At 39.8% G+C, this 20,865-nt stretch overlaps 2 protein-coding genes across 12 annotated transcripts in view; both read left to right on the top strand.

The window, feature by feature from the left end:
* Positions 1–12,880, top strand: part of ZNF131 (zinc finger protein 131) — a 29,353-nt gene extending 16,473 nt beyond the window's left edge. For 6 of the 10 annotated variants that reach the window (XM_016161134.2, XM_036225694.1, XM_016161138.2 and 3 more), the window contains exons 5-7: positions 4,591–5,273; positions 10,307–10,437; positions 11,081–12,880. In XM_016161134.2, the coding sequence (XP_016016620.1) occupies positions 4,591–5,273; positions 10,307–10,437; positions 11,081–11,767 (1,501 nt within the window). In that variant the 3' untranslated portion in view covers positions 11,768–12,880. The remainder of the gene's footprint in view (positions 1–4,590; positions 5,274–10,306; positions 10,438–11,080) is intronic. The other 4 variants (XM_016161133.2, XM_016161139.2, XM_036225695.1 and 1 more) reach the window with 2 other exon arrangements.
* Positions 12,881–17,962: 5,082 nt separating this feature from the next.
* Positions 17,963–20,865, top strand: part of NIM1K (NIM1 serine/threonine protein kinase) — a 45,467-nt gene continuing 42,564 nt past the window's right edge. Inside the window, exon 1 of one of the 2 annotated variants that reach the window (XM_016161146.2) lies at positions 17,963–18,145. The gene's annotated coding sequence lies outside the window, so the exon portion shown is untranslated. The remainder of the gene's footprint in view (positions 18,146–20,865) is intronic. The other variant, XM_016161144.2, reaches the window with a different exon arrangement.

Below are 20,865 nucleotides of genomic sequence, written 5' to 3'. Positions count from 1 at the left end.
GCTCTGTCCTCTGAGTAGAGTAACCACATCCACTTTTGCATTTGCGGAGTTGGTGCTAAGGCTGAAAATCTGCAGCAGCCCAATGAACACACACTATCAGCTTTCAGCTTAGATAAACCATCAGTGAATCAAAGACCCTGTTAAACTAGACACTTTCTTTGGGCGACAGAGTTGGGATGCTACCACTTTTTCATGTGAAGCCAAGAGGCCAATTGCTTTCTTGATTATACAGTTTCTGTTTGACTTATTAAGTACATCTTACCTTACTAGTCATGAAGTCTTAATTGACATACTCCCAAATGGTATTATCAGGCTAGAGACCTCAAAGCCTCTATCAGGCCATCAGTTTCAAAAAGAGCCAAACAGCAAGCTAATTGTTCCTTGTCAAAGGGAGTATATCTTAAGCTGTGTCAAGGAACCAACAACTCTAAAACACAAGGAATACATTTGAGTGGAGGCTGCCTCTCTTTGCCAGAAGCTCTAATCTGCAGAAGAGCAGTTTCAGAGACTTGTAGCTCAAAGGGGTCATTTGGGTGGGTTATGAAGTACCAAAGGTAGAGAATGTGCCACAATTTGTTAGACAACTTCCAGTGCATCCTGTTGGTTAGAGCCCCACTTAAAAGATGATGATTTACAGATGAGCTGACATCAAAGAGAAAATAAAATGCCCAGGGGAGACACATACTTTCTCCAATACCCAAAATATCCAGTAAGTTACTGGGCTTCATTTTTGGTGGAAGGAGGAGGAGATGAAGAAACAGTAGTTTTTCTTTTACTGCTGGAGGGATCGAGTGTTGTGAATCCATCTTCCTAGTCCCAAGAAACTGCCTTGTGAGCAGGCCCCTGAATTTTATTGAGGTTTATCAAGCAGTTGCTGTTGGTGGAAGTATGATAACACTGCATTCAGAGACTTTGCAATTGAGACTTCTGGCTTGCTGGTCGACAGAACATTATCAAGTTAGTATAAATTTTATAGGCATCACAAGATAGAACACTCATGCTAAATAAATCCTGACCCAGCTGCTGGTGGTATATGTCAGAGGAGTTTGTTCCAGCAGCTCTTCTCTACATGTGAACCTTCCTGGTTGGGGCGATCTGTCTCTGGGATCAGGAAGTGTAAATGCACATACCATACCAATTCCTGCTGTACATTCAGATGTCAAAGCAACAATAGGATGTAGAATCAGCCCCTCCCACAGAGTCAGGTCAGCCTCTTTGCTGTTGTTAACCTTGTCCAGACCCCAGCAGTTGAATGCTAGCACCTACCTCATCTTTCCATGGAACCAGGTGGGATGGTCACTTGGACACCTGAATCTTAACAGAGCCATGAAAGCTTGAGTCCCTCCTATTCTTGAGTTTCCCTCAGCATATTTGGATAGGTACATGTGTCTTTTCTGTGTACCTATGGGAACAGGGAAACCTCGGCTCCACACCTAATTATCTTTTTTCTAACAGGTTAGGTCAAGGTAGAAGGGAAGGAAAGGTAGAGAAAAAGATGTGGAGGGAGAAAGTGACTCTGTCAGTAAGCAAGGCACATTGACTTTGGTTTCAAGCTGTGAAAGAGCTGCATGTAGCTAAACCAAACTTCAGTGTTCTCAGCCCAACCAAAGCCCTGTGCCAGGCAGCATTTGTCAATTTCAGTTTTTTTTTTTGTTTGTTTGTTTTTTGCAGACCCCTTGATTTAGCAGCCCCATCCACAGTTGGGGCTACAAGGTTTATGCCTTTTGGTTAACTCAGACTTGACTTGCACAGTGGTAGCTTTTTTTAAAAAGTATACCTTAATTCTGGACATTTGCTGTCCCGTTGTCATAACATCTTATGCTTTTGCCTGGTTTAACATAAAAGTTAGGGATATTTTCATCAGGCTTGATCATAAGAATTTATATTGTTTTAGATTTTTTCTCATTCCCTAATGACTCATCTTCATCAACATTGTAAACCCAATTGAGCAGGAAGACTCATTAGATAATGCCTCATCATAGGAGTTTGTCTCAGAGAAATCTCCCTACAAGCATCAAAGTTCCCCTAGGGTAGCCAAGACCTACTGCAAAAAACTCTGAGACCTTTTACGGTCATGCCAAATGGATCTAAGGTGGACATAAGAGACTGCAGGAGGGACTGCGCCCTGACATAGCCTAGGTGTCACAGTTCTTCCTTAACAAGCATTATGTCGCCCCCTTATCTCCATGTAAACCAGCTGCAGTTCTGATGACTCAGCTGGTTCTGGTAATAGCAGTTGTAAATTGCCCTCCTGTCACACTTGCTTGAGGTACATTTCGCAGTAACTTGTCTGTAAAGGGGCAGAACCTTCTTCGACTCCTTTATCTCCTATGAATCTTAGTATTAGTTGTTATGATGGGTCGGACTTAAAGCTGACCACGAGATTGGCAGGGAAGTCCTCTTCTCTCCCCTACCCTTTGGGAAGGTTTGCAACAATGGGGACGCCAGCCCAACAGCAGTCTTTGAACTTAACTGCTCAATATTCACCCTGCCATCTATCTTCCCAGTCTTATTAATAAGTGTTTTCATTTCCTGGGGCTGCCATAATAATACCACCAACTTAGATGGCTTAAAACAAAATAAATTTATTCTCTCACAGTTCTGTAATTTAGAAGTCCTAAATCAGGATGTTGGCAGGGCCATACTCCCTCAGAAGCCTTTGGGGGAGATTTCTTCCTTGCCTTTTCTAGCTTCTAGTAGCCACAAGAATTCCTTGGCTTGTGGCAACATAACTCCAATCTCTGCTTCCGCCTTCACATTGCCGTCTTCCCTCTGTCTTCATATGGCTTTCTCTTTGTGCATGTGTCCTTATTATCAAAGTAGGACCCACCCCAGTGATCTGATCTTAACTTGATTATACCTGAAAAGACTTAATTCCAAATAAGATCACATTCACACGTATCAGGGTGAGAACGTCAACATATCTTTCCCTGCCCTCTCTTTAATTCTCCCTCCCCCTCCCCGACTTCCACCCCCTGACCTATGGATGTTGCTGTCTCCCCTTAGGAACTGGATCTCTGAAGGCGGGGCATCTCCTCCCACATGCTCCCTGTGTGCACCCAGGGCCTGGCGCTCCTGGGGTATGGTCCGTGGCTCCACCTGGGGCACAGACCCAGGACCATCTGTGTGTAAAGCAGACGTGCTAACCACTACCCGATGGAGCCATCCCTCAACATATCTTTTGGGGGGACACAATTCAGCTCATAGCAATAGACAGTTAAATGGAGGACCATTTATTGCTTAGTTGGCAATGACAATTTGATCAACATACTTGATGTCAGCTCCAATATACTTCTTTGGATCCCATTAATTGTTCTGTGAGGCCTCATCTTTCCTTTTCAGAAAGCCTTGTCATTTTTTTGCATTCTGTTCTTGTTGCCAAAACCTGGCAAGAATTGTGAGGGATCCAAGATTTTACCCTATTTGCAAGCCAAGAAGTTATCCTGCCACAGTTTCATGAATACTGGTAGAAGATACGAGACCTGTAGGTCAGAAAGAAAGGATTTCATTACCCTCTGCACAGCAAGAATATGAGTTTTATATTTATTCCAGTTTTCCCTTCTCCCCCAAGTCCCACGAAAGTGACAAAGTGGCTTAGATAAAGGCTGTACATGTGATTGGTTTATATCAAAGCTGAAGAATCTCTAGCTTAGGAAACCCAAATCTTTTATATAATGGGCTGCAAGCAAACCTGCCTGACCTTTATCCCAGAGGGAGACATTATTATATAGGACAGTAAGCAAAGCAGCTCTGTTTCAGAGGGAGCCACTATCTCTGTCTTCCCAGAATGCTGGCTCTACGGCAAACATCCTTAGAAAGATAGTCCAGAACCAAAGCTGTCAGTTTATAAGATGTACAGAAACACAAGAGACTCATGGAGAATTGTCTCCCAACAGTTGTCTTCTGTTGCTGAGTTTATTAAATTGTGAGAATTCTTTTACATTCTCTAACCTTTAACAAATTTCTTTATATAGACCTTTAACAAATGTTTGCAAATGTTTTCCCTTGGTCTGTGACTTGCCTTTTTGTTAACTGCATTTCAGAGGGCACAAATTTTTAATTTTGATGAAATCCATTTTATCAATTTTTACCATTGAGGTTTTTCCTTTTATGTGCTATGTAAGAACTCTTTCACTAACCCAATTCTACAAAGATTTTTTTCCCCTATATTCTAGAAGTTTTAGTTTTTACATTTAAGTCTATGAACCATTTTGAATTTTTTTGTGTATGGTATAAGGATGAGAATGCTTGAATACTAGTTGTGTTCAAGCACCGCCGTTAAAAGATAATCGTGTTTTCATTAAATTACCTTGGAATGTTTTTCAAAAGTCTATTGACTACATACGCGTGGGTCTTTTTCTGGACTTTATTCTGTTCCCTTCTTCATGTCTGTCTTTTCACCAGCATCACATTGTCTTAATTTACTGTAGCTTTATAGTAAATCTTGAAATCATGTAGTATAAGCTCTCCAATCTTGTTTTCTGCCTTTCCATGTAAATTTTATTATTAGCTTATCAGTTTTCTCCAAAAAGCCTCCTACAATTTTGATTGATCTTATCAATTTTTAAATCCATGTATTATGTATTTCAGGAACAAAGAAAACTCTGCTCCACTAGAGGAAAATACCACAGGAAAAAGTGAGGCAAAAAAAAGAAAGATTGCAGAAACTTCAAATGTTATCACTGAGTCATTGCCATCTGTAGAATCAGAACCTGTTGAAATTGAGGTGGAGATTGCTGAAGGCACAATCGAAGTGGAAGATGAAGGCATTGAAACATTTGAGGAAGTGACTTCTGCCAAGCAGTCCATAAAGTACATTCAGAGTACAGGTTCCTCTGATGATTCCGCTCTGGCACTCTTGGCAGATATTACTAGCAAGTACCGTCAAGGTGATAGAAAAGGGCAGATTAAAGAAGATGGCTGTGCATCTGACCCCACAAGCAAACAGGTAGAAGGTATTGAAATTGTGGAACTTCAGCTGTCACATGTGAAGGACTTGTTCCATTGTGAGAAATGTAACCGTTCATTTAAATTGTTTTACCATTTTAAGGAACACATGAAATCACACTCTACTGAGAGTTTCAAGTGTGAAATATGCAATAAAAGATATCTTCGGGAGAGCGCATGGAAACAGCACCTCAATTGTTACCACCTTGAAGAAGGTGGAATCAGTAAAAAGCAAAGAACTGGGAAAAAAATTCACATATGTCAGTACTGTGAGAAACAGTTTGACCACTTTGGACATTTTAAAGAGCATCTTCGAAAACACACAGGTAATTAGCAAATACTTTATGCTCCAAGTATATTTTTTCCACATCACTTCAAGTCTAAATGTTTAAATCCTTTTAATTAGTACCACAGAAACCATTTCTTATATTTTCTAAGGTTCAGGCTGAGTACACATTGTTGTTATAATATTAGTTTGTCAAAATATTGATGCTTTGAAAATGAAATCAGTATCAGCTTTGAAAGTAATTGTCACTGTTGCATTTTGCCCATTTTTGTATTTTTAAAAGAAATATGTAAAACAACAGTTTGTGATTATTTCCTGCGGGTCATAAATTATGAAATTCTAATTATAGTGAAATTTCATTGTTACTTATTTTACATTTCCTGTCTATGTTAACACATTATTTAGAAGGGTATGTTTATAAACAGTCCTGGCTGTGTTTATGCCTTTCCATACGTTCGGTCATCTGTTGTGGCCTGGTAGGTAGGCAGTATATATCCATCTTCCCCCCACCTTTATATGGGCGAATGTGTTAGGAATAGCCAGGGAGATGAGAAAGGTAAGGTCTTTAGATTGTCCTTATCCTGGGAGCCATCCCAGGCATGAGAGAGATGTCCCAGGGCCTCTGGCCCTTACAATTCTGCACCCATCCCCTATGCCTGTTTTTTTTTTTTTCCCCTGTTAGATTCCCTGTCCTTGTTCCTACTTTGCAAGCATGCTTTGCTGTGTCTCCTATGCCAGACACAGGAACTACCACCAGTGACTTGAATCTTGGGGAGTCCCTAAACTCACTGTAACAAAGGTGTGATGACGACAGTTGCTACTGTGTGCTAAATGTCAGATGTCTGGACACTTGTTCCTAAGTCCTTATTATGTGTGATGGTTAAAGCTATTTAGACTGTTAATACAGTGAATACAGTATAGGTAATATTACACTGTTCAGAATTGTTCTTTTTCGTTTCTAGAGTCCAGAGAACTTTAGATAAATTTTTTTCATAGATCCTTCACTGTCCAGAGTCACTTGCTACACACCGCTTGAAACTGAGAAACCAGATAGATTCAAATAATATGATATAATCTCTCACTATTGAAATTAATACTCAGGAACTGATAAATATGCAAATAGCAAGGGAACCTTAAACTTAAGGGTCAGTATAGATTTAAAAGGCTTTAAGATACTAATTTGGGTAACTAATAGGTGTTTATGAAATCTTTCAGAAAATGCTTTCTGATTTTCAAACATGTATACTTGCATATTTGGAAACTGCCTATAGTTATAGTTTTTGGTCCTTAAAACAAATATTCATTAATTTTAATGGTCTTTTGATGAACATTTTTGTACTAACTGTGGAGTTATTTTGCAAAAGGATTGATATACAAGAAGCACATTAGTAAATAAATGTTACTTGGTAACTAGCATACTTTGATATGGGTTTCCAGTACCCTTATAGATGATAATCAGGCGCTTTTATACTATATTCTGGCAATGTGAAAGTGGAAGCAGTTGTCTCTTCTACCCAAAACATTACCTAGTGGCTTACTTGTTTGAAAAATAAGACAACACAGACCATTTTGAAAGTTTTAAAATGTGCTTTCCAAGTCCTGCACTTCATATTTTAGATGGAGCAGAATATAGAGCTGAGGGACCTAATGTTATATGTCTTTGTCTTTTCTTTCAAAATTATGTGAGATAACTTAAGTAACTTAATAAACTTAAGTAGTTAAATTATAGAATTAGATGCCTATTGGAGGAACAGTTTAGCAAGCACATAAAGCAAACTGAGCTTTGTTGTCTTTTAACCCGAATTATTTTACTAATAATGGGTGACAAGATAATTGCAGATGTGATCAGTGACTTAGTGAATTTAAGAGGAGCATGAGTAAAATTTTAAATTGTGTCTGTGTTAAGAAAGGATGGATCCTTTTTTTTTTTTTTTTTTTTTTTTTTGCTTATAACAAACTGAGTGTAAAAATAAGCAATCCTGTTCCTGTTTTCTGCCCTCAAAATATACATAACCCTGCAGTTTCAGTTTGCATACTTTTATTAGTTTAGTGGTTTGGTTTCTTGTATGAAAGCATGCATTGTAATTTATGGCTTGATTTGTAAAATTTTGACTGTTACTTGTCCTCTGAATTATTTTGTTTCCATTTGGAAAATAGTAATGATAATGCCAACCTGTTAGGTCATGGAGATAAGGAGTCTCTGGCTTCAAGGGGCTCAAAGTTACTTTGGGGAAGACAAGCAGGCATAATCACAATGTGACAGGATAAGTACTGATAGAGGTAAGCACAGGGTCTTATGGGAATGCCCAACTGGACTGTTAATGATGGAAGAGAGAATGATGGCTTCCTAGAGGGCTTACCCTGGGATGACTCCCAGAGGAACAAGAGTTAGCCAGGAAGTGAAGATTCTAGGCAAATGAAGTGAAGCATACACAGGCATAGAGGAAAGAAAGGAAGCACCTTATTCGAAGCACTGCTAATAGGATATTCTGCTGGAGGATTGGGTCCAAGTAGATGAAAGCCAGGAGATGAGCTGAAGCGTTAGGAGGGACTGACCATGAGGCTAAGATCATGTAGTTATTTTCATAAGTGTTGTAAATGAGATCAGATTTTCTCCTGGAAGACTCTGGGTCATTTTAAAGACGTTTAAGCCAGAAAGAGATCTGATCAGATTTATGTTCTAGAGAGATGACTGGCAAGATAGGGGCGAACCCTACTAGGTCTAATTAGGAATCTGTCAAGTAATCCAAATAAGAATGAGGGATAGAATACAGGCAGTGATAGTGGAAAAGGGTTGGAAATGTGAGGGGCATTGTAGGCAGAATCAACAGGATTTGGTGATTGGTGAGATGTGGGAGTAAACTAGGGTGACTCTCAGCTTTTTGATTTGGGCGGCTACATGATTGGAGGTTATTCACTTAGAAAAATATAAAAGAGTTTAAGTATTTTCAGGGTGGCGAGAGATATTAGATAGATATACTTGTAGGACACCTAGTATGAAAGTGAACCTAAAGGACACATTCAATCATGTTTTCAAATAATTTTTCTAGTATCCAGGAGATGTAGTGTGGAATCATAGGAAGAACATGGGTCTGAAAATCAGAATTAGATTCCTATTCCAGTTCTGACATTTTCCAGCATGATGAACTTGACTGGTCACTTTATCTTTGGGCCTCTCCTTATCTGTTTAAGTAAGGGTAATGATACCTACTTTACAGGGTTGTGACAAATAAGAGAAAATGGTAAAAACACTTGGAAGACTGTATTGTCCACACATCTAAAGTATAATCTGTTGCTATTTTAAAATTTTATTGGGTTTATTAGACTAATTTATTAAATAGAAAAAGGTCAAAAGACATGCATTGTAAAGCGAATCTCTCCTACTTCAGTAGATCACTCCAGAAGCAACTACGACCATCATTTTCTTATTTATACTTCAGGTATAGACATTGCATTTTCAAGTAACCATAGATACACATGGAGCTTTCGGGGAAACAAGCAGGAGTATGCAATACAGTGCTATGTCTTTTAATTTATTTTAAACTTTTTAATATATGAAGTTTTTATGAATCTACTTAATTTTCTTCACTGTGACTGCATGGTATTTCGATGTATGAGTATATGATAATTTACCTGACCGCTCCTGTTGATCACACATTTAGATCGTTCTAGTCTTTTGCTGTTACACACTATGCTGCACTAAGCACACTCATATATATATCTTTGTGTACATATTCAGGTAGTTTAATTTTTAAACAGCCAAGTCCCGGATACCACACCTGATGTCTCTCTCCTCCAGTTTTCCATCTATCATTCCCATTCCCCTCTCTTTTTCCACTGGCTCTTTACCCCTCAACAAATAGATAATGCCACTCTTCTGGTTTAAGAACCTCTTATTCATTTGTCTCCCTCTAGCCACCTTTCTTCACTTCCAAGCCTTGAAAGAATCTCTGTACTCACCGTTTTCGTTAAGTTGCCTCTCATTCTCTGGCCCTCATCCCACTGTAGTCTGACTACCTGTTCAGTTTGGCACAGTTTATCATTACCCTCATCTTCCTGAAAGTTTTTTTAAATGTCCTTCAGTGTTCTTCTACTTCTCTCTATTCTGTTTGTTTCTTTGCTGCCTCATCAACCTGTCTTAACTTAATATTTAATTTGGATTCTGTCCTGCATTCTCTTATCATGTAACATACTGAGAGTTTTATGCATATCAAAGATTTTTATTACCACCTACACTGTATCCTAATCTGAATATCAATTCACCCTCTATTTGGCTCCATATTTGTCTGTACAACTATCTACTAGATTTTTCCACTTTGCTCTGAGTGCCTTGAACTCAGCAGACACTAAACAATTTATAATCTTTCTGGGTATATCCCACTCCAAACCTACTTGGACTTCTAAGTTCTTTATTCTGGTTGGTATTCTAAGCCAGAGATCTGAGAGTCATTATTGATACTTCTCTCTTTACTCCTCACCCACCATGCTGTTTTACGCTTCTGTGCCTCTGCCTAGAATAAACTTCCATTCCAGGCAGAATTAATCACTCCTCCCTTGTACTTCTGCAGTATATTTTTCATTGCCCTCTCTACTGTAATAGGCCTTTTACAGTGCATTGCCTTTATTTTCATGTCTTTCACCTTCATGGAATACCCTGGCCTGTGATAATTAAGTTTTTAAAAGCAGTTTATCTTCATCACCTAGCACATGGTCTCACACACAGTAAGTACTCAAAAATGCGGTGGAATGCATAGTGATGGATTTCCCTGAAATAGAAATCGATTTAATTTTTAACTAAGGGAAAGTACATAATTTTTTAAGAAACGCAAAAACACGGAACAGAACTTAGATCCAAGTTTTATTTCTTCATCAGAGCACAGATACAATTATAATAATCACTGAAAACCTTTTTCCACCTCCAGAAGAGTCTTGGATGTGATGGAAACATGTGAATTATAAATTCTGATCCTCCTTTCAAGAAGGTCCTATTAGAATTAACCAAAAAAGAAAAAAAAATTATTTGCTTTTTCTGTTTTTCTTAAATTGTCAATATAATTTTTTCTATTCCAATAGGTGAAAAACCTTTCGAATGTCCAAATTGTCATGAACGATTTGCTAGGAATAGCACCCTCAAATGTCACCTGACTGCGTGCCAAACTGGAGTGGGGGCAAAAAAGGGAAGAAAGAAGCTTTACGAATGTCAGGTATGTGTGGATGTCTTCTGTCCTTACTGGAGAGTCTACTGAAGTCATTAAAAGTGAAGGGTAGCAATCAGAGATATAGAGCTGACATTTTGGAAAGAAATGAGAATAAAGAATATTATTGTCTTTATTTTATAATGAGGATTTAGAATAATGTTTTTTTTCCAACCCTAGATGATACCAATGTTAATAAAATTATGTCCTAAATGGCAAGTTGTCTGAAACTATGGTGATTCTTAACCATAGAGCAATCATTAGAAATCAGGAGTCAGGCAGAGGGGTGGACCAGCTCTAATTGTCTCTTCCATGATTAGTGTAGATTTATCCCAAATAATGTAATGGTTCTAAATTTTAATGTTATGGGAGAAATAATATTGTTACTTTATATAGTCTTAGAATTTATGATATTTAAACAATGGAGCCAATATTAAAATGTTTCCCAAAATGTATACACTTTGTTAGTTACGTCAACTAAAAGATCAAATAAAAGAATTATGAAATCCCCTTGGATCAGATTATATTACAAATGACATATTCATAACTTTCAGAAAAATCTTCAACTCAGTCCTTACAGAGGATAAAGGAATCCATATTTTCTTTAGTTTCAATATAAGTATTGTTAACACCATATGTTTGGTTATTTCAGGTGTGTAACAGTGTGTTTAACAGCTGGGACCAGTTCAAAGATCACTTGGTAATACACACTGGAGATAAACCCAACCATTGTACTTTATGTGACTTGTGGTTTATGCAAGGAAATGAACTAAGGAGGCATCTCAGTGATACTCATAATATTTCAGAGCATCTAGTAACCGAAGAAGTTCTTTCAGTGGAAACTCGTGTGCAAACTGAACCTGTCACATCAATGACTATTATAGAACAAGTTGGGAAGGTACATGTGTTACCACTCCTTCAAGTTCAGGTGGACTCAGCACAAGTGACTGTGGAACAGGTCCATCCAGATCTGCTCCAGGATAGCCAGGTGCACGATTCACACATAAGTGAGCTTCCGGAGCAGGTCCAGGTAAGTTACCTAGAAGTGGGTCGAATTCAGACTGAAGAAGGTACTGAAGTACATGTTGAGGAGCTGCATGTTGAACGGGTAAATCAGATGCCAGTGGAAGTACAAACTGAGCTTCTAGAAGCAGACTTGGATCAAGTGACTCCTGAAATCATGAACCAGGAGGAGGGAGAGCCTAGCCAAAAAGATGCTGCTGAGGCTGCCAGAGATGATCACGAAGATGCTGAGGGTTTAGGGACCAAACCAACAGTGGATTCTCAAGCTGAAAGGGCCGGAAATGAAAACAGAACACCTATGTCGGTTTTAGAATGAAATAACAAATGCATATGTTTTTTTTTAAATTTATGTGTTGGGTTTTTGAACTGATGTTGGGCAGTGTGACTGCCCTTGAGCTAACAGACAAGTGGACCAAAGTTAAACTTTCCTGTTGTACTGAACTGTTTCTATTGAAACAAACTGATCTCTCCCCACTTAATGCCACAGAGGAGGGCTCTTTCCCATAGTGAATGGGAAGTTTTGAGAAGTATATTTCTGGAAACTTAAATGGATTATATTCTTATAGAGTTGGGTACGAATGCATCTATTTTCATTGTGGTAAGGGTTCTCCCTTCTCTTTCCCAAGTCATGTCCTTCCTCAAATTTTTTTCCATATTGTAAAATCAAACGTTAAATCATTAGAATACAAGCGTATGTATTCTAATGCATGTTAGAAAATTGAATATATAGGAAACACAAGGCTGCATGAAGAAAAGTGCATTGTTACTGTGCAGTTAAATTTTGGCTTCTGGCTTTCTTTAGTTTGAACAACATTCTTGCCTCCCCTGATAGTCACAGATGTCATCTCTACAACAGAAATAGAGTGGTGGTAGCAAAATTTCTAGAATTAAAAAAACAAAAAACAAAAAACCCACACCCATGTGCCTTTTCAAAACCAACTAAACTTCTATAAAGCATCTCTGGTTCTTTCAAAGTTTGTGTTATAAGAAGTGATGTAGGTGATGCTATAGTACTTTATATTTTTGCTTATAATGACAAGTACCAATTCTTTTTCACTTGTTAGATTGAGAAATTTCATTTAATGGCAGCTGAAGGGCCATTTTCAATTGGGAAAATTCATTTATATCTGTGGTAAACTTTATTTTGATGAAAAATTGCACTAGTATTTTACCACCAGATGAAATAAAAGATGAGCATCATTTAAAAATTAATGTATTTAAAATAAAGTACAGAGAAAAACATGTATATAATATATCAGGCTTTGTTTTGAATGAATCTTTTTCCCTGATCCTTAATGTAAAGATCTTGTGCTATAACTTTTAAAGCCATACAAATATGAGTGCTAAACTGTGGACTTAAAAGTAGGTGTGTAAATATTTTTAATCAGTATTACTTGGAAAATAAAATATAACAACCACATAAAATAAACCAATATGCTATTTTCTTTACCTGTTAAATATTGGGAGATATTTACATTTTTAAAGTAAACTTTAAAATTATGTGTTCATGACTCCTTTTTTTTTTTTTTTTTTTTTTAAATTATCAGTGTGGAAGTTGGTTTGTGGTCAGAGATGTTTTCTCATCTTTATTAGCATGACTGGTGAATTGAGATATAAAATTCTCAGTACACACCTCCAGTTCCCAAAAATCTATTCAAAAAGAAGTAAAGAGGAACATGTTGATATCAGCAGTTAGAAAATGGTTAGCACAGAGCCAATATTTTTAGTAGAGCCTATTTTTAAAATAACTTTCTCCACTTATCAGTGTGTTAGATTTAAAAGATTGATTAAACTTGTTCTCCTTTGGTAATGATGTTAAATATATCACATTTATGAAATGTACTTAAGAGGATGACTTACCAAAACTGGAGAAGGCATGGATTTAGAGATAACATATTTTTTTTCTTTGAAGTCAGGAAATACTGATGATAGAATTATATCACGTGAATTTTCAGTTTGCCTTAGGATGTCCATGTTCCTTAGTTATAGTTTAAAAAAAAAAAACCTGACAGACAATGGTCTCAAGTATGTTAATTATTAGTGAATTTTGAATGTTGAAAATAGCTCATGCTGTGTCCTTCAGCTAAGATATGAAACAAGGTTTATTCTTAATTGTTCAAGAGCCTTAACCATAAGGTGGAGATAGGGACAAAGGCCCAATAAAGTGTTAAAATTATCATTTGCTTTCAAATTTGGTAAGGGTTTCAAGGAGGGTTTGAGGGGCAGGTATAGTTCATTTTACTTTCCCTGAAAGGTATAAAGGCTCCACAAGTGTGCTCCAAATGCCAGTAAATTTGATTGCAGAAGGACAGCTACCCACTGGTGATAAACCTTATGTTGACTAACACTTTGCCGTTTGTAAAGCATTTTATACATAACGTAAAACAAGTATTAAAAAACCACGCTTCTAGGACTGCACTGGATATTTTGTTCCTCCCCTTCACTCTTCCTGAGGCTTTTAGCTAGGTCCACAGTGTGACAGCTGGGCAGTAGAGTGCCAGACGTCGGTCATTACAGATATCCCAGGTGCACCAGAGAATGAGAAAAGAGCCTCTTCTATCTGCCTACAGCAGTTTGATACCAACTGGGTGTTGACCAGTTCACTTCAATTCTGATACTACTCCACAAGTTGTGATCAGTACCACAAGACTGTCCTCACTAGACACCACCTGAAAAGGGGGTCCCCAGGATACCCGCATTGCTGCCCAGCCAACTATAAATTAGGGGTTCCCACGCCCCCCCGCCTCAGGTTCAACTATTCAGTAGAATGACTCAAGGTCTCAGGAGAACACTACATGTGAATAGTTTTATTATAGAGGATACAACCCCAAAATAGCTAAATGGGGAGAGAGTGCATAGGGCAAGGAATTGGGGTGGGGGAGGGGGAGAGGCAGAGTCTCCACACACACTCTTGGTGCTCCACCCTCCCAGCTCATGAATGTGTTCATCAACCTGGAGACTCCCTTAACTTTGTTCACTGACGTCTCATCACCTAGACATGATTGATTAGATCACTGGTCATTGATTTATTTTTATTTTTTAAGCTCACTCATCTCCTTCCTCGGAGATCGTGGGGTGGGGCTAATAGTTCTAATCCTCTAATAATGTAGTTGGCTCTTCTGGCAACTGAGGCCAAGAGTCACTTCCAAGCATAAACTCAGGTTTGGGCAAAAGGGACTTGTGAATAATAAAAGATGTGTCAGGAAATTCCAAGGGTTTTTGGAGCTCCAGGCCAGGAACCAGGGACCAAGACCAAATGCTTATTTTTTTATTGTACTCCACCTACCATCAGATTCAAAGGAAAACTAAACCGAACCCTAATGTCAATGCATTTTAAACCTAGAAATCTTTTAAATATGTACACAATGGAAGGCTCTCAGTCTCACTAGTTTAAAAAATTAGATTGCCATCATACATTATTAAAAGGAATATTTTCATGGTAATAATGTACATGCTTCTCAATAAATTCAATTTGGAAATAAACATTTCAGGATTAGAAGGGTGAAGGATGAAGGTCAGATATCTCTACCAGAGAGAAGGAGGAAGAAGGGAGGAGGCGGGGGAGGTAGGACAATCCCATGAATAGCCCAGGTTCACCTTCAGTTGGGATGCAGTGTACCAGGTAACTTAATGACAAGAAAATGCAAGTAGAATGTCTCTATATTCCAGAACACCAAATATAAAAGGGTTCCTGAGAATTTGCGATAATAATAATAATAGCTTTCACTAAGCACATATTAGAAGAGGTTCTGGCTGCCTTTGAGCCCCAATTATTTAGAGGTGGTGATGGAAAGAGTATACTTCAACACATTTAAGTGGAGGATCCTTCTGCCAACCACCCCAAACCCATCGAGTCCAGGTTAAGAAAATCTCGTTTTACAATTTGCCAGAAATGTTATCTCAGTTCTCATAACACCCAGATTACAGATGAAAAAATTGAGGCTAGAAGATGCTTGGAACCAAAGAGTGTCACACAGCTGGTAAGTAGTACAACTAGGAGTCAAGGTGTAGCTTTATGACTCAAAAGTCTAAACTTTTAGTCACTGTCAATGTTTCTCAAAGCATAAAACTACCTCCTGTATTAGAATCATCCGTAGCTATTCCTGAGAATGTATTGGACTTCTTTCCTCCCAACACAGGGAGCAGGGTTTAGAAAACTAAATTTTAATGAGCTCCCCAATAACTATAAAACTACACTGTATAGATCTGACAGTTTCATCAATTCTTTAGAAAAAATTATTTCTGACTATTTTCCTAACACACCCATCATAGAAAATACAAAAAAATACTGGAAATTATTAAGAAGGTTATTTAAATCACCCATAATTCTACCAGATAACGAAAAACATTTCTAATTCTGGTGTACTTTCTTATAGTCATACATATCACAAATTTATATCAATCTGTTTTCTAACTTTTGCTTTCACTTAATATGTTGAAAATATTTCCCCATACTATTCAAAATGAAATTTTACCTCTATATACTGTTACAGTGTAATCAACCTATTGTTGAATGGCCCTTTGTAGGAGAAAACAAGCTTTTTTTTTTTTTTTTTTTTTTTTTTTTAAGCAAAGGGACTTGAATGGGGGTGGGGGTGGTGATCCAAGGGAAGGGGAGACATAAAGTCAAGTTCTGATTTGAAAAGTAGCAGGCTGTAGCACCATGGCTGCAAGAGAAATGAGGGTTTGGGGGGTTCCTGGAATGGAGTGTAGCCAATGGACTTTAGAAATGGTTTCTGAAGCTGGGTTTTAAGTTTCCCTTTTCTGTGACAGTCTTCTGTAACCTTTTAAGCCCCTAGAATCTAGCATCAACTTTGCTCTGGTGATCTGTAGAGGCCTATGAGAGTCTACAGTGGGTTGGGTTTTTGAGTCTCGGTTTCTAGGCAGTTTCCTTATGAAATCCTGTCCTGTGTATTATCATATTATAGAATTCAAAAAGTATTTTAGATTACTTTTTAAGTATGCAAAGTTTTATCCAGTATTTTATTCCTTTAGAGACAGGACAGGTAATGGTTGTACTATTTTAAAGATTACTTTTTTTTTTTTTTAATCCTCTTGTCTTTCGAGGAGAGGGCCTCCCCTTAAAGGCAAATCTTTCTCACAGAGAACTCTTATTCTACATAAGTAGATAACCACTCTCTCAACACAAGAAAGTAATCATTTCAGATTCTCTTGGTTTGTTGCCATGCTCAATGGCCAGTCTGTGGAGCTGTCCAAGGTTTTATTTCTTGCCTTTCCTATTCCTGGCCCCTTTAATTATACAAAGAAGCAGTAGAGGATGATAAAGAAGAAACCTGACTTTGGAGTCAGACTTACTGGATTTGAATCTCAGCTCCCCAATGGACTGCTGTGTGCCCTTGAGCAAGTCAAATAAACTTTCTGGTCTTCAGTTTCCTCATATGTCAAAATGGGAATGGAAAAAAACAGCACCGAACATAAGGTTATTTTGAAGACTTAATCAGTTATTTTTTGGTGAAGATTTAATCAGTGACATAACCATGTGCCTGGAAAATAGCAAAAAAAAAAAAAAAAAAAACCAACAACTTTGGATTTCCTAATTTCTATCATAAAAGGATTTTAAACTTAGGTTATTTCTCTCCTCAACACTTTTGCTTTTGTAAATATTAACCTGGCAATCATGAATACAGGATCAGGCAGCTTGAGGAGATGGAAAGAGTGCTCACTGAGCTGTGAGTTAGGGTGCCTAGTCTTGGCTCTGCTATTAACCAGCTGTGTGACCTTTGCTGAGTTAACTGACATCTCTGGCCTCAGTTTCCTCCTCTGTAAAATGAAAGATTTGAACTTCAATAAATACCTCTATGCTGTAGTAGTCTATGAATTGCATTCCCAGCTCTACACTCAATTCAATGACTTGGCTTCTTCGTAACCTGGAAAACTATTTAGCACCTATCAGTAGCCGGAGGGTCAACTGCGGAGTAAGCACATCAGGGATCCACTACTTAAGTGGCACCGAAGGAGCCCGGCCTAAGTATATGACGAATCTGCGCAGGGGGTGACTTTAGCACTTCTTTCTGCAGAACCTAGGCCCGGTCAGACTCACCTGAAGGAGCTACCACGATGGTTGGGAATCCTCCCTTCTGTTGGGAGAATTATTGGGTCGCGCGGTCTCCCAAGGACACGGAAATCTTTGATCGAGACGCTGGAGCGGTTCAGTTGGAGGCGCGAGTTGATGGGAGCTGTGTCAGCCCTCTTTAGTCTGTGTCGCCGCTTCCCATCCAAGCTCTAGGAGGGGTCCTCTCTGTAGCAGGGCCACCCGCCCCCTCCTCGAGTGCCCGCGATGGGTGTCCCCGCGCTGCGCGAACCCCTCCCTACCGCCTCTCTCTTCTGGCTGCCATAGAAACCGGCCTACTAGGTCTAGGCCGGCGCCTCTTGGCCCGACCTGCCCCCCGTCCCCCATCCTCCTGGCCAGCCCCCCGCTCGCGATTGGTCCTTCGGGAAACGCTGCGGGGCTCCTAGGTCCCAGCTGCGAGGCCCCGGCCCGAGCCGGCCGGCGGGGTTTGCCGTGGCCGCTGTCTGTCCGGTCAGCAGCCCTTGACAGCTCCGGGAGCCTCTGGCGCTACCGCGGGGCCGCGACCCCCACGCACGGCCGGCACCTGAGGCCGCTCCAGCACCCACCACCCGAGCGTCTGCCGGGGCGCCATGCAGCGGAGCCCGAGCCGGGCTCTCCGGGAAGGTGAGTGAGGGCCGCGGGGCTCGCAGCCAACACCCCCACCGACCTGCGCTTTTCTCCATCAGGCTGCAGACCTGGGGGGCTGGGGAGGGTCGCCTCTCCTCCCTGCGACCCCAGGGGCAGAGGGTGACATATTCTCAGCCGGGGGTTGGGTGAGTTGGGGTCAGGAGGTTAGCACTTCTTGGGGGCGTCTGCTTCCCAGGCTCATCCGCGCGCCCGAGGAGAAGGCGTTAGCGCGGGAGGCGAGGGTGTGCTCGCGAGTGTGGCCCGTGCCGTGCACTGTGTGGCGCCCACGGGTAGGTGCGTGTGTGTTTCCGCGCCCGGGTCTGTGCGGGCACCCGTGTCTGAGTGCGTGCCACACGAGAGCGGAGGAGGGCAGCCGAGCGCCTTCCCTGGCGCACACCTGGTGCGCGAGACCAGAGCCCCAAGGCGCCAGACCAAATCTGCATAATGTGTAACTGGGGCTGAGGACCTTGAGTGACCCGGGCTGGCAGTGGAGGGAAATGACAGCCAAGGACTGTGGCCCAGCGAATGAAAGCTCCCACCGCTCCGTACACCACGACTCTCCCTGAAGAAAGATGCTTCTTTGGAAAGACTGTACGAGTAAGGAAGAACCTCGACTCCTCTTCCCGGACGTCCCTTCTACAATAGTAGAAGCTCCAGGACCTGGGGATAACGACCAGGAAAAGAATGCAACAGAGTCTTTAAAAGGCATTGCTGACCAGCTTTTGTGTGCCTGACACATCTGGGCAGATGGAGAGGTCAAGACAACAGATAAAGCGCTCTAAGCCCTAATAGAGGCAGCTAAAATTCCGCCATCTGCAGTTTTCCCCCGTTCCTCCCTCCCCCAAGCCTCCCTCCTATCCTGCGCACCGCACCCCCCCGCACCCCGCGCGTGAGCGGCCACATCCCATTCAGCACCCCCCACACTTTCGTCCTCTGAGTTTAGTAGACAGGAGGGTTCTCTGTTAGACCCACCCTCCCCCAAACCCTACTCCTCATCTCGTTTCAAAATGAGAGCGAATGAACCACATTCTAAGCTCTTACCCCTGCCATTCAGACAAGTTTGGAAATTAAACCGCGTTTGCACCAGAGGCCACGGATTCCAAAAGGGAAACAAACAAAATCAGACCAAAAAATTTCGTCCAAATTAAGTCAAGATTTCAAAGGGGAATCTAAAACTAGTATTTGTTTATGGCAATATGATGTTTTTGTTTATTTTTAGTTTTTTGAAAAATATGTATCACTCAAGCTTGCATCGTCAGTATTCAACATGATTCACAGAAGCACTTCAAAAGATGGTTTTTGTTAGTGTTGCAAAAGCACTTCTAATTTTGGTTGCCATGGTAACTGAAAAAAGTCGCCCTGCACTGTTGAGCCACTGCCTGCCTGGCTGGAACCAGGAACTGTTCTTGAGATCTCCTCAAGTCCCCTCATGTCGCCATGGTAATAATAATTGGACTTATAAAATATTGTTTCATTTTTTTTAATACTAAAAGCTCAAGCCATGTTGTTTTGTTAAATTTTATTTTTTCAGAGTTTGCTATTTGTAAAATAGATCTCTCAGACAACTGAAAGTAAACATTGCCCTCCAGCCAACTAGTCCTGCTGGCCCAGCTCTCTTCCCACTGCTCACAGCACTAAGGGAAAAAGAAGGAGGGTGTTTGATGGTCAAGGAATCCTGGCCTGCCACCAGATCTCCCTTTCCATTTAGCATTTAAATTTGGAATCCTAATTAGCTTTCTAATTAGAAGATGGGCAAATGTGGGTGGGAGGTCCTAGAATGAGGTTAATGGGCGATGAGCTAAGGCCAGCTCTCCATGGGCTAGTGTTTTGTGTGCTGTTGAATCTGCCTAGTAAAGCCCTCGTGGGTTTATTTTTGGCTTGACCACTGTTAAGCGGTAAGTTTGGAAAAACCTTCAGAGAGGCCTTCTGTGTTAGGGAAAAATGTGGATTGGATATTTAGTTGAGGAATGTGCTTTTTTTCCTAATAACTAACCTGCATTTAAAATAAAGGCAGGTTTGTATGAAATTTAAATTTCCAGGTAATAACTACAGATAGGCCATAGAGCCTTCAATGCTCTTGGTTAACCTTAGGTTTTCAGTTAAAATGGATTAATTTGGGGGGAAGCAATGGCACCATTCATATATTTTAAATAGAAAATATTGGTGCCTGTGAAGAACCATTTTTCTTTACACATTCACAATTCCTGAGCAATGAATCCTATAAATCAATTTTATACATTGATAACATATCATTGAAAAGTTTAAAAGAAGAAAAGATTTTGTCTTACTAGGTTAATATTTTCAGCCAAATAGTTTCATTTTGAGAAACTTAAAAATTAATATATTGTGAAATCCAACTTTATTCTTGGAATCTCATTACAGTATTTCTCTAGGGAATAAGAGCCTTAATTCATTGGCTGATTTTCTTTTAGTTATTGAAAGGACAAACTTTATAAAATTAGTGTCATTCTATTGTTGTCATTTCCTATTGTCATTCTAGAAAAAGTTCTCTAGAATTGAAGTTTTAAATTTCAAGAGAAGAAAAAAATATTCAAACTACTTACAAAGAAAATAGTCTACGATTTGAATTAAACAGATCAGAGTTCTTAAATTATTTTCTCTCAAGAACTTCAGAGATAGTTCAGTCGTTATTTTACAGCATCTCAAGGAATATTTACCAATTTTACAGATAAGCAAGTTGCATTCAAAAGACTGTC

The sequence above is a fragment of the Rousettus aegyptiacus genome, unplaced genomic scaffold (assembly GCF_014176215.1).
Source record: "Rousettus aegyptiacus isolate mRouAeg1 unplaced genomic scaffold, mRouAeg1.p scaffold_m13_p_8, whole genome shotgun sequence".
Taxonomy (NCBI): Eukaryota; Metazoa; Chordata; class Mammalia; order Chiroptera; family Pteropodidae; genus Rousettus; species Rousettus aegyptiacus.
Note: the sequence above shows the minus strand (reverse complement) of the source record. Positions and strands in the feature narration are given on the sequence as shown.